The sequence below is a fragment of the Perca flavescens genome, chromosome 6 (assembly GCF_004354835.1).
Source record: "Perca flavescens isolate YP-PL-M2 chromosome 6, PFLA_1.0, whole genome shotgun sequence".
Taxonomy (NCBI): domain Eukaryota; kingdom Metazoa; phylum Chordata; class Actinopteri; order Perciformes; family Percidae; genus Perca; species Perca flavescens.
In genome coordinates, this window is record NC_041336.1 from 20499449 (window position 1) to 20514116 (window position 14668).

The window sequence follows — 14668 nt, forward strand, 5'->3', positions numbered from 1 at the left end:
TAATTTATAATCTTATTCCTTGTTACACACAGAATCCTGAACGACTTCAAGGTAAGATCAAGGCATGATTTGCACAGCAAAATAGAGACATTTAAATTGACTGTAATTGAATGCAAACTTTGTTTTTCTCTTTTCTGCCTGGCAAATAACAGTACATTAATATTTAGTCTATTACAAAGCCATCCATCAGCATTTCTATGTTGGCATAGAAACACAAAGTTTTGCAATGTATTAATAGCATGCTTAACTTATAAACAGGGCAATTATGTAAAATAGCTTTAGCTAAATTACCAATGTTTGTAGTTTTACTGCTAAATACTATTTAATCTATGGAATCTCTAGATTTAAAACATATATTCTACAATATTAATGCTATTTATCTGCAATCTCTACAGGAGCAGGATTCCCATGGTGGAGGATTTGACATTAATCAGTCTTTTGTTGACATGATGTCTGATGTCCACATGTGAGACTCCACCCTCTCCCCCTGTGAGAACCAGAGCTACCTGGATGATCTATTGGCTTCACTCCAGGGAATGTGCTCAACTGGAGGGCGCTGGAGGTCCAGATTACAGACAAAGTGTTGACAGAAGATAAATAAATGACCTGGTATTAAACTTTTAAAACAAAGCCATCAGTGTCTGCAAAATCAAAATCTGTTTTTCTGTGATGTAAAAGATATTTGAGCGTGGCAACATTTTGTCTTAATTATAAAGTATTTTATCTCCTTCTCTTCTCTTTTTCATCTATGGGTGTCTTTCCAGCTCTGTTCTAATAATAATGTTTTGTAACACTAAAGGGCTGAAAATCCATCCACTGGTTCTGCATTGCCACTGCATACTGCACAAAAAAAAAAAAAATGTTAAAGGGAGAGAACAGGTAGGTCATTGATGATGTTGTAGTGCAAATTAATTAATATGAAGTGAACACAAAAAGCTTTTATGATACGTGTTATGTGTGAGAGAGTGTTCAACCTTTAATCTCAGCATTGCAGATTAATTGTTGTGTACAGATTAATAAAGAGTGCAAAATTGTCACATTTAGGCTTCAATTGGGCTTCATAAAGCACTTCATAATAATGTGCATTTGCTATAAAGAACAATGGTGATTTCAACATAGAATGACCTTTCACTTCAAATTCTGTTGATTCACTGGAAAGTATTGTGTGGGGTAAAACGCCTTTGGACGTGACAGGAATCTGATGCCAAAGAAATATAGAAGTAGATAAAGGAAGGAAACACAGATTAGCACAGATAGAAATAGAGAAGCAGTGAGGGTACAAAAGTCATTATCCTATTCACTGCTGAGCACAACATTCAGGGACGGACACAGATTTCAAAGTAAGACCTACACATGCAAAACTGCAAAATATAGGAATTTAAAGTGATTGTATTATATGTACTTTTTAAAAAACGTTTTCACCTGTATTGTTTATTGTAGCAGGGTAAATAAGAGTCAATATATTTTGAGTCTTTAGCACACAGAGTATTAGTAAGTGTTGGATTCATTGGATCCAAAAGAAAGATCTTATCCCAAAGAATGTTTTTCATGGTGTCTTTTTGTCTTTGTAGATGCCATTTTTGTTGCTGTTGGTGACACTGACAGCATGTGCTGCAAGTCCTCAAGGTAAACAACATTTTTATTTTACAAAGGGAATACCAAATGGAAATGTAGGAGTTTGTCGGAGTCTGTTGCCATTTACCTTTACATTTATTTTTCCTAACGAACATGTCATGCAATACTCCTATAGGCACAATACTCTTCACAAGGCACAAGGAAAATATAACATTTTGCAATATATCAATATAGCAAACTTATAAATAGGGAAATTATGTAAAATATCTTTACCTACTGTAAATTAACAATGTTATCTATAGGCATATCTATTGTCTGTCAAAATAATTGTATTCTTTTCCATTTTCACACTCTTGTATAATTTTCAGCTAACATGTTTCTACACAATTACAAGGACAACTAGTAACTAATCTAACATGTCAACAATAAAGTAAACTACAGAGTATTTTGTTTTAATATCAAACGTGGATGTTTGTGGGATTTCATAACTGAATGTGAATTTGTTTAACTTGGGACATTTTCTTGACTTGACAGTCAAAAAACTAGTGCTCATTCCCCTTTCAATCAGGAACTAATCACTCAATTTAAAGAAGAAAATGACCTACACATGAATTTGTGCAAAACAAATAGATACTGGACAAAACAATAAGCAAACCAAAATGCTAAGTGAAGAATCACAAAGGCTTTCTTGACCATAAATTGTGTCTCTCTTTGTAAAGGATCCATAGTTGACATCCTAGCAAGTTTTTCCTCCCTCAAAAGGTTTATTATAATCTTAAATTATGGCATGTGGAGCAATGCTTATATGTGTGACAATAGTCAATAGTCAGCGGTTCATATGGTGCTGTATGTTCCTAATTTTAGAAAAATATAACACTGATGTGTATAATGTAGTTAGTTAACTGTTAGCTTCAGCTAATGGTTATGTGATAATCTATGATAAAAAAAATGCTATAACAATCCCCCCCTCCCCTCCTCTTACAGATCTGTCAGGTAAAATGTTCACCTTTCCCCAAGAAACCAACACAGCTCGTGTGATTCTGACACCATCACCAATACAGGAATTGAGTGCCTTAACCATCTGTCACAGGTAACACTAAATGTGCAAAATGCATAAAACAATTCACTGTATCTCTGACTGTGAAAAGTATATGCATAATAAAGTCTTTGTAATGCCTACAGGTCCTTTACAGACCTCAAACGAGACCACGCCCTTTTCTCTTTGGCCACACAATCTAATTCCAATGCCTTACTGATTTTCTGGGACGAAACCAACAAGGAGATCGAGCCCCATATCAGGGATAAAAAGACAGAATATAGAGGGCAGGACTACAAACCGAACATGTGGCACTCCGTTTGTACCACATGGGACTCTGCGTCTGGACTGGTGCAGCTGTGGTTTGATGGACAACCTTCGATTAGGAAATATGTCAGCTCTGGAGCAATCAGAGGATCCACCATGATTATCTTAGGACAGGTACAGTTGTATTAATAAGCATCATAGTTAATGGTGTTAACTATGATGCTAACATAGTTACTGTGTGTCTAGTGTATAGATTTCAATACTAATATTGTACTATTTAACTTTTAGTTACTGTATCTCAAACCTCTGCAATCTACAGGAGCAGGATACCCATGGTGGGGGGTTTGACCTGAAGCAGTCTTTCGTTGGCATGATGTCTGATGTCCACATGTGGGACTACATCCTCTCCCCGTGTGAGATGCAGAAGTATGTGGATGATCTAAACTTCACTTCAGGGAATGTGCTCAACTGGAGTGCGATGGAATTCCAGATTATAGACAGAGTGCTGATTGAAGATAAACTAATGACCTGTCACTAAAATTTAAAACAATACTATCTATATATTAGAAAGACAGAAATCACATTTTCTGCACTGTTATGTTCAATGTAAAGTATAAGTTACCAATGTCAGTATGCTATGTTAAATCATTGTTTGCAAAAGGACCTTTACTGATTTATGTTAATACAATAATTACATGAAAGAGTTATTGTGGTCTGATTATTTTACCTGTCCGTACCATGAAGACATCTCTTCTTAACATGACTGTGCTGTAGAAGATGGGGAAAATATCGGCAGTTCTCATTCTGTGTAAAGATCCATTCCAAGGTTGAGCTCAAGCTACAATGAGACTTCTGGCATGCAAAATCCAAACCTTTAGCTTATTGTAAGGACACTTTTCTTTAAATGGTTGTATTAGATTACTTATGTCTTTGGCAATAATGTATCTTTAAAATAAAAATGAGAAGTGCAAAAGTCAGTGGATTTCAAGCACAGTATTTTATGTTATTATAGCAGCATGCAGAGATACATAGTTCTTCAATCAGTGCCAGCCTATAAAGAATATAGGATATATCATCTTTACCCAGATATTTACCCCATCTAACACTTTGTCTGGGGTTGGCCGACAACATATTTTCTGTATGGCTCATTCTTGCTGCCCAAATACTATTTTCAAACTAAAATTGAAAGGTGGTTAAGTTGCTCCATGCCTGCTGATTGTGTAAGTAGCTTTTTAAAGTGTTAGACAACTTCATACATCTGTTCAGTGGATCTGTCAGCTTGTTTTCAAGGTCCTCTGCCCCCTACTGGCCAACATTTAATAAATGCAGCTTTGACTGAGTTTGTATGTTTCTATGAATTGCAGTGATCTTGGCACTGCTCTTTTTTAAACACTGAAATAAATACTATATTCATTCAATGGGACAGCACTACTCCCCTATATGTGAATGGGCCTATACTTAGAGTATTGGCAGAGAGCTAAAGTTTCTTCATGTTTCATCATTCCTCCGAATTCTTTGATAGTATATCACACACTCACACATGGACTTTTGATTGTTCATGAGAGTCATTCTGTGCAGACAGATGCTGCCAGTCTCTCAATCAGTAAAACTACGGATAAAACTTTATAATAATGGTACATGAATCATCATGAATTCACGCATGACTTCATGCATGAAAAAGCATGAAATCATTCATGTAGTATTTCATGAACTATCAATAATGTACAAGGATTAATAGTATCTCATGCATGACTTAATGCAGTAAAAATACGTTAATGCATCAATTAAGGTATTTCAATCATCATGATTTCTGATTTATTGATGATTTTCATGTTTCTTTCATTTGTAAATCTGTAGTTAAAGTGACAGGCTAAAAAAGTGTAGTGTTGTAATGATTAAGTAAACATTACTTCTGTATTACTTCACCATGTTTGTGGGCCTTCAAATAAAGTGGTGACCTGGTCTGATTTATGGTGGCATGCAGCAATCATATTTGTGACCCCTCAAATGAAAATTTTTTGTCATGTGTACAGACACTTAGAAGTTAGTAAAAAGTCAAATTCATAAATATCCTACTTGGGTGAGCATTGTTCTCAGGCTCTACTGTTTAAGTGCCTTATATTGTTGTGAATAAAGCAACTGTAACATGCATCTGCAGTATACTGTATTTTGTGTAAATGTACTGTAGTGACCTAAGTATCATTTTGCCAATCCACTCCTTAAATTCTTAATACATCAAATGTTATGCCAACTCCAGGGAAAAATGAGTTTGCAATTAACTATTAACATGATTCTTTTAACAAGTCTGTGAACTGTAAAAGGGTGGAGTGTTGGTTGATCATGGTAGTTGAAATCAACTTGGCCCGGTGCTCTCATACTATAACACCCCTTCTGATAAAGAGTTTCCTTATTCTCCCATGTGCATTGTTTGTTTTCAGCTCATGACTGACTGACAACAAGGACACAGCTAGCCTGGCTCTATTTAGAATGTAACAAGACAAAGTATACAGTCATGCTAGCGGTTCTGTGAGGCTGTTCTTTGGCACAGTGGTGCTTAGTGATAAATGCTAATGTCACCATGCTCACTTGATCACAATGCTAACATGCTGATGCTACGCAGGCACAATGTTTACCATGTTTCCCTATGAAATTTTGCACAAACATTTATGGTGTCTAGACGATGCATTCCATAACTTGACCTGACTTACTTGCCTACTGTAGTGCCACCAGCAGGTTCAAATTTGTGTTGTTGATTGAAATAATATGGATAGATTGCCATGAAATCTGGCACAGACAGTCCCAACAAGATGATTTGTAATCTTTAGGTTCCATTATCAGTGGTCTCCTCTGGCAGTAAAGCTTTATCTCACTTTATCCCACTTCCTCGTACAAGAAGGACAGACGGCTCATGTGGACTTCTACACTAATTTATTTAGCACATTTATTCATCATATTTCTTTTGCATTTCACATCCTCAATATAACCATCTGTAGGCTTATATACCATAGTGTAGATTATTCATATCTTTATACATGTATATTACTGATATATTCTATATATTTTCTTTGTAACGGCTTGGTCTTATCTTGCTTGTTTGTCTATTTTGATAAGTGTAATATGCCTTATAAGACAGTTTAGGAGCCTTCAGTTAATATTCTACATTTGCAAATTACTGGAATCTTAAGCCATAAATTGCGTACAAGGAAGAAGACAAGACAAAAACAAACAGCTAATAACGGCAACAAGGAAGCAGCCAAAGTATTAAACATCCAATCCCATACACTGGTGCAAACAAGATTCTGACACAGGATTCGAGGTAAGATCAAGGCATGATATGCATAGCAAAATACAGGAATTTAACATGGCCTAGGAAACAGTAAACTTATTTGCAGTCTATGACACACTAGTAGTGAATGTATTATTGTTGTTATTGTTGTTCCATTTGTCTTTGTATTAGATGGCGTTGTTTCTTCTAATGGTGATGCTGACAGCATGTGCTGCTGCTCCTCAAGGTAAAAAAATACCTTAATAATTTAACAAAAGGGAATGTCAAAATGAAACATCACAAGAAATATAGAGGTGTATCTGGCTTACAGAAGCTTGTCTTCTTTTGATTTCTGCCTTTATGCTCACTCTTTTTGGTTATGTACAAGTTCCTTTTTTCCTCATCTAATAGGATGAAACAAATATAAGCTTTATAGTAACAGCAACAATTGGGCGAAACAGGTCGAATGTATAAGTAAATTACCAATTTTAATCATTATAGGCATACGTCTACTATCTTTGTCATTCATTTAAAGATTACAATACAGAAAAAAATATAATCTCAAATATCTATCAAGCCAATTGGTCAATTTGCAGCCTTATTTTCATCAACAAGTTGGCAGATAAGTAAACAAGTCAAAGGGGCAGCGAGGGACAGGGACAGTGAACTGGGTGGGGCACCCAGCTCAGATTATTTTTTTGTGAGAAGTGATAAATGTCTCGCGAGGAACACGACAGGGCAGACAGTAGCTGTGGGTAGGTACTGTTGCAGAGGGCAAAGTTCAGCTTAGCTGCGTTAGCAGTGGTGTGGCTCTACAGATGGCAAAGTATCCAATAAATTCAACATGCTCCAGAGTTAATCACAATTAATCTAGTGATTGGATTTTTATCTTCATCTTATGTCCTATGTCAAAACATCTGAATCCACTGAATATATATTTTGGCTATTGTGTAATTAATTTGTTTATTATATAATTTACTTTTCACATACGTATTTTGAATGTCAATTTTTCTTTTTCTTTTTTTTTTAAAGATTTGTCAGGTAAAATGTTCACCTTTCCTCAAGAAACTAACTCAGCTCATGTGAGGCTGACAACATCAAGACAAGTTCTGAGAGCTGTAACCGTCTGTCTCAGGTAGTGCTGATGATGCAAAATGATTCATACATTCATCCCACTGTATCTCTGACAGTAAAAATAATCATGTATGATAATGTCTTTATAATTCCTACAGGGCCTTTACAGACCTCCGTAGAGATCATAGCCTTTTCTCTTTGGCCACACCTGCTTTTGACAATGAATTGCTGATTTTCAACGGTGTTTCAAACAATAAGTATGCTTATTGGATCAGGAATAAAAATGCAGACTTTATAGGGCAGGACTACAAAGTGAACACGTGGCAATCAATTTGTTCCACATGGGACTCTGTGTCTGGACTGGGCCAGCTGTGGTTAGATGGAAAGCCCTCAAGTAGGAAGTTCATCAACTCTGGATCCAACATCAGCGGGCCCATTATAATTGTTTTAGGACAGGTACAGTTTTTAAGCATTTTTCTCGGAGAGTTAGATGAGAAGATCAATACCAGTCTTGAGTCTGTACGGTAAATATGTAGCGAGAGTCAGCAGCCCGGTAGCTTAGCACAAAGACTGAAAGCTCTCCAAAGGTAACATACTCAGCCTATCAGCATCTCTAAAGCTCAGTAATTATCACCTTATTTATTGTTTGTTTGTTCTATAAAAAAATGTAATTGTAAAAACATTTCCCTGTTTTAAGGAGGATTGTGTGCTGGACTACAAAGCCAGGAGCAGTAACTTCTTTTGTTTTCTGGCAACTGCGCATAACTCCCCATACAGTACATAAAACCAGCCAATTGTTTTAGTTATGGTCTTTTTTATTGAATTTTAGTATAGAGTAAGCATTATTTTGTATGTTACTTTCGACAACAAATAAATGAAATTGTATACGTACAGAGTCGGGCTAGCGGTTTCCCCCTGATTCCAGTCTTTGTGCTATGCTAAGCTAATTGACTGCTGGGTCCAGATCCATATTAAGGGCCGTCTTACATACAAATAGATTGGTAATAATCTTCTCACGTAACTCTCGACAGCTAAGTGAATAAGTGTATTTCCGCAAATGTCATATTCCATATTTGCTGTACGTGTTCAAACAATACATCAGAAAGAACATAGCATTATACAATATAGCTGATATCTCAAATGTCTGCAAATTCTCAGGATCAGGATACACATGGTGGAGGCTTTGATATTAATCAGTCTTTCGTTGGTATGATCTCTGATGTCCACCTTTGGGACCACATCCTTTCCCCCTGTGAGATCCAGAACTACATGCATCATCTAAACTTCGCACCAGGGAATGTGCTCAACTGGAGGGCGCTGGAGTTCCAGACCACAGGAAGAGTGCTGATAGAAGACAAACAAGAGATTAAGACCTGTTATTAAACTTTTGAAAAGTGAAAAAACAGGTTAAAAAAATCTGAATCAAAATAAAAAAAATATTGATAGATAAATGAAAAAAAATAATTGCATATTTCTTTGCATTTTTTAATGATTGTTTTTCTGTTTTTTGTATCTTTTTTATTATCTTTTGCTTTTTTTGTTTGTCGGATCAATGAACAACTAAAATTATTTCTTTTACTTTTCTAAAGAGTGTTTTTTTTTCTGTTGCCAGAATTAATTGTTTAATGTGTTCACTTGCATACATTAGATGAAACAATCAATAATTGCATCAGAGCTAACTATCTTAAGTTAATTCATGACTTGTCACTGAACCAAAGCTTGTGATATTACCGTAAATCCAGCTGAAGATGAAAATAAGATTGTATTGCGGAATTTCTGTAAATCATTTTTCCAAAGATATTACTTTTATAGATAATGTGTGTTCTTCGGTATATGTTGTGAGTACTGTATATTGCTTGTCTCCTCTTTTGATACATGGCTACACCTTCTGTATAATTTCACATATCTCCAAATAGTCTTATTTGTGACTAGTTGTATTTGAGGCAAGATCAAACCAGTTTTTTTGTAAAGTTTACATTTTTTTTATTGTGTTTAATTACTCGTTAGTTCAATAATACATTTTACATCATGAAAACACTTCACTTACTTTGTTTTTGAAACAATTAAATAAACGCATTTACTGTGGCAGCTTAACTTATTGCTACAAAAAGCAAAAGCTATTCTCTAAGTGGTTATCTTAAAAGAAATAGGCCAAGAATTAGATGAAAAGATCGCTACCACTTTAATGTGTGTGTGGCAAATATAAAGCTGCAGCCAGTTCAATCAGGAGAGATTTCATTTAAGAGTGAAATAAGTTTAGTGAACATGGTGCAAAATAGGTTGATATGTTAGCATCTTTGGCGATTAGACTCCATCGCAATGTTAAATTATAAGGGGTATAGAGGCCGTGGATATATAGGAATATCCCTCTGATGGAGTCTAGACACTGGGGGAGGTGATGAAGGGATAAAGAGAGCCTGGAGATCTGGTGGATGGTGATGTGAATTGGGGCTTCTGATGGAGGAACCCTGGGTGCTTGGAATGATGAGAACTGGAGGTGAATAGGGTGGAAGAGGGTTGCATTGATTTTGCCTGAAATTAGCTTAGCATGACTGGAAAAGAGGGGAAGCAGCTAGCCTCTAAAGATCATACTGTACATACAGTACATTATATCTGGTTTGTTCTTCTCTTGGCCAGCCACTTCGATTCTTCTATCTAGCTAGCTTGTTTCACAGCGTATCTGTAGGTTGCTATATCTTACTTCTTTCCCAGGGCAATTGACACACACACACACAGCAGGAAATAGGCTAAATCAACAGCAGTTATTTAGTAATAGGAGAATAATACAATGCGAGAGGTTGAAAGAGATTGCAGATTGTGTGTGCAGATAATGCTGTTAGATGCTAGATAGCAGAATGCCTCAGACTAAATGTTCTGCTTTGGGCAAAAAGGGTGCTGCATATTTTTCTTATAGCACCAAACTCAGTCATGGCAACAGCTGCTCCATCCTCCTCCTATGCATCTTGATCATCTGATTAATTTCTTTGTTGCACATGCTTCTCCCGCGGCCTTTCCCAATTCCCAAATTTGTACCTCCTTGACTCCTCGATCCACAATTCTCAGGCTTGTGACCCTTGAATCATTCTCATTGGCCATGTTGAAGGATGTCCCATTTCCTAAAATGCACATCAAGGAGCGAGGAGGCTCCCCGGAGGAGCTATAACCAAGGATACACCGATGTATCCTCTGCGGAAGTCTTTTCACCCGTGGCATGTAAATAAAGAAGTGTGGCAAGGAGAGAGAGAGAGAGAGAGAGAGAGAGAGAGAGAGAGAGAGAGAGAGAAAGAGAGGAAATGAAGAAGAGAGAGAGGGAAAAGGGGAGAGAAAGAGCGGTAAAAGAGTGATGACTTAATGCAAGAACAATACGTTAATTAATGCATCAATTAAGGTATTTCAAACATGATGATTTCTGATTTATTAATGATGTGGCAGGCTAAAGAAAGTGATTGTAGTGTTGTAATCATGATTAACTAAATATTACTTCTTTATTACTTCACCATGTTTGTGGGCCTTCAAATAAAGTACTGACCATCTTTAAAATTTATAAATAAGATATGATTAATGGTGGCCTATGTAGCAATCATCTTTGTGACCCCTCAAATAAATAAAAAAATGTCAAGACATTTCTGGTGCTCAGACACTTAGAAGTTAGTAAAAAGTCTAATTCATACATATCCTACTTGGGTGAGCATTGTTCTTGACAGCCGTTTGCTGCATGTCGTTCCCCCCCCCTCTCCCTTTTCACATCTTCAGCTGTCCTATATAATAAAGGTCTAAAAAATGGCACATTTTGCAGTCCCGTCTCATGTCCGTCATTCTGACAAATACATAATTGAATTATACTCAGCACATCATAGAAGGCAGAGGTGCCCTGGAAATGTTAGGCCCCTTGATAACAGCTCAACAGGCCTTGATGCAACACATTTCTTTTAATCTCTTGCATGTTTCTCAGGCCCAATCCAGCTCTGGGTCCCCGAGGTGCTACAAGAGCTCTACTTTGTACATCTGTCTACTTTAGCCTATAGACAATCATGAAGTTAGCCCATAAAGATATATGTATTGGTTGGGTTGCTGCATCAGTGTCTTCAAGAGAATAATTTTCACTGGGGATGGGGGTGGGAGCATTCTTACATGCATGCCTTGATTTTATTGTTTCAGATAGATTTTTATTTTTTTATCTTGAATCCTAAAACAAATAACAAAGTAGCCAAACTATGAATAAGTGTATAAACATGTTTTTCAGAAATAAAATGGAATTTAGATAAATATTGGGAATTCTTTTTAATGAATCATTTATTTTGCATCTTCTATTTCACAAACACCTCTTCTAATTTTCTCGATAAGATTTAGAAGTTTTTTTTTTGAGTTTCAGATTGTTTTTCATAGACACCTATATATCTATGATTTTTTTTTTCATTGTGCATTAATAATAGAAAAACAGTTGATACATTGTACAATGTCCATTTGTTGTACAGTAGCATTTACTTTATGATTCAATGGTTTATATCAGAACCGATGTGACTAGGAAAGTTGCCTGGATCTTAAGAGTCCTAGCCTGTAACTGCATATTCCTCCTCATCTTGTGGCTTATTCACCCTACATTTTATGACTCCACTGCATTTTTGTTCTTTCTCCTAAGCCTTTTATATCAAAATGGTTTTATTCATGAATGCTCAGTATGACTGTACTTCTCCTTTAAATAAGCAACACAGGAAACCTCACTAATTTCTGTAGCTGAACGACTGCTGTACATGTACTCAACAATATAAATAGCAAATAGATCAGACATAGTAAGTACAAGAACTGTGAGCTCTTTGAGAGACATGCATGCTATTGAAAATGTTTAAAATGAGTCATTGTTGCTCTCAAGGATCCGTTTCCTCATTTAAGCAGTTTGAAGATGCCCTCTCACTGACCTTGTAGACATGACCTTATGGTTTGCGCTGATCTTGTTGTACCTGATCTATGTTCTGTTTTCTCACAGCATGCTGCCGTAAAATTTGGAAAAAGGGACTACATAATGGGTCTGCAGGTTTGATAAACTGGGTAGTGACTTTATCAGTCATCAAGATGTGGGCTGGATTGTTTGATTCAGTAGCAAGATAACCAGTCTTTATTCGTTTTCTGAGTTGCTTGACCAAGTTTTCTTCTCTGAATGAATTGCAGCATTTGCTCCAACTATATGGCATTAGTGATGCTGCAGGCTGCTTGCAAACATCCAGGGACTTCCACAATAAATTAGGCTGCACGCTGTAGCAGTAACACTACTCACCTTAAACGCCTCTCTTTTGACTTTCCTGCTGATTCAATTAAGCATTTGTGCTGCGTGAGAACTCAGAAAAAGCCCCTTGTGGTATGCTAGCTGTTCACTGATGTAATGGAGGGTAACTTTACCTCAACAGATTGAGAGTTTGGGCATGTTGTAAAGGTTCAATTCACCGGACAATGAGGTACACTGTCGTTTGGGATGCCATTTGCCCCCCTCATGTCCTGGGCCACGGTGCATGTGCCCCATGCTGTGCTGAGTTATACAGTCTTAAGTGCAATCCTGAAGCGTTACAGAGTTGGGTTTTCTGATCCGCAAGAAAAAACAGTCATGATTTACCATGTGGGTAAAGACTTTTATTTAATCTATTTCAGGTAACAAGAAATGTTCTCTGAACCTGCAGAGCTCACAGAAAAACAGAAAAAATGTAATTCAAAACTCCATTCAACAATGGATGAAATGGTAAAAAGCCTTTTTCAGAGTAATGCATCCTTTCAAAACAGTGTATTTAGGTTTTTATAAATGTTTACAAGTAAACAGTTTGCAATGCACTTTTTTGTGAACATTGAATACATGCACTGTTGGAACACTATTGAGACAAGATAAAACATCAAGACAAAACCAAATCGATTAAGTTTCTATTGTTTTCAGCTTTACTTGGCAGAAAAAGTTGCATTAATACAATGATAGATATATTCAATGTTCAAAATGTATTTCTACAACCATCATAAGAAGTAAGATGTAACATTTCATACATCTAAGCAAAAGACTTGTATGATTAACATACATCTTGATTTATTAGAATTTTATTAGATTTTCTTTAACTTCACAAACATACAGCACTTAGACAAGACCTACCCTATATATATATATATATATACCCTTCTATACCTACCCGGTAAAGCGACTTTGAGTTTGTGAAAAGCGCTATATAAATTCAATTTATTATTATTATTATTAAGACATGTCAAGTTACAAAAGTAAATGTGCAAAAACTCAAGCTGTGTCCAAACTTTAATATAGCACAGTGCAGTATGTTATTTTATCATATACCTTTCAATACATACAGGTGTACATTTCATAGATCAATCCTGGGTAACCTTTAAATTAAATGCAGTCCATGATGCAGTCCATAATTTCAGCTGTTTATTTTTTACCATATAGAATTTAGCCTTCATGGCTGGACAAACAGAATCGTATTATGGGTTCTTGCCTAGGTGTGTGAAATTAAACACAATTGGAAAGTGTGTTTCACAGCTTACATCTTAATTCTTTCCCACACACACACACACACACACACACACACACACACACACACACACACACACAGCAGGAAATATGCTAAAATCAACAGCTTTTCTTTGGTAATAGGAGAATAATACAATGTGAGAGGGTGTAACAGATTGCAGATTGTGTGTGCAGATAATGCTGTTAGATGCTAGATAACAGGATGCCTCTGACTAAATGTTCTGCTTTGGGCAAAAAAGGCGCTGCATAATTCTCTTGCAGTACCAGACTCTGTCATGGGGACAGCTGCTCCATCCTCCTCCCTTCCCTCCTCTGCATCTCGATCATCTGATTAATGTTGTACATACTAACATTGTGTTGTTCCACACCTGCCATTCTGCACCAGCCATCACTATTGACTTTGCCACCTCTGGTCATCACCTGATCAAGTCACCTGCCTATCCAGCTGCCCATTTATCTGCTATTAGTTTACAGTATATTGAGGGTAGCTCATAGACAGTCTTCCCCAAACTGTCTATGTTGCCTTTGTTCTACAGCCTACATTCTGCTCTGATGACTATTAACTACCTGCTTTAGCTCTCTGTAACACTATTTTTAAAACACTGTTTTTGTAACATGTTTTTCCTCCTGAGTCTGCGTGTGTGTGTGTGCCTCGACTCTGCATGGGGTAATATAATTAGCTTAACCTTACTCTTCTTTACACTGTGTATGTGTATATTTTAGCATAGTACCCATGTTTGCATGCCCTTAGTAAGAGGCAGGCAGGTTTGGGCAGCGAGTTTTTTGTGTTAGAAAACGGCGAGATCAACAACATCCTGAAAGGAGTGCAACCTCAGGGATACAATCGCACAACATGAAGTGAGAGGAGAAAGGAAAGCGGGAACTATTGCCTATGTTTATCAAAACAATGGAGGTCAGCGGGGGATATCAATCTATT

At 36.6% G+C, this 14668-nt stretch overlaps 2 protein-coding genes across 2 annotated transcripts; both read left to right on the top strand.

Moving 5' to 3' along the window:
- The first annotated feature begins 1231 nt into the window (after positions 1–1231).
- On the top strand, positions 1232–4218 carry LOC114557085 (mucosal pentraxin). Its single transcript, XM_028580363.1, has 5 exons — positions 1232–1340; positions 1572–1626; positions 2560–2665; positions 2758–3052; positions 3198–4218. Exons 2-5 carry the CDS (start codon positions 1572–1574, stop codon positions 3414–3416), a joined length of 675 nt encoding a protein of 224 aa, XP_028436164.1. The 5' UTR covers positions 1232–1340; the 3' UTR covers positions 3417–4218.
- Positions 4219–6335: 2117 nt separating this feature from the next.
- On the top strand, positions 6336–8600 carry LOC114557742 (C-reactive protein). The gene is made up of 4 exons (XM_028581387.1): positions 6336–6390; positions 7176–7278; positions 7376–7673; positions 8376–8600. The coding sequence occupies exons 1-4, from the start codon at positions 6336–6338 to the stop codon at positions 8598–8600; spliced, it is 681 nt and encodes a 226-aa protein (XP_028437188.1).
- The last annotated feature ends 6068 nt before the right edge of the window (positions 8601–14668 follow it).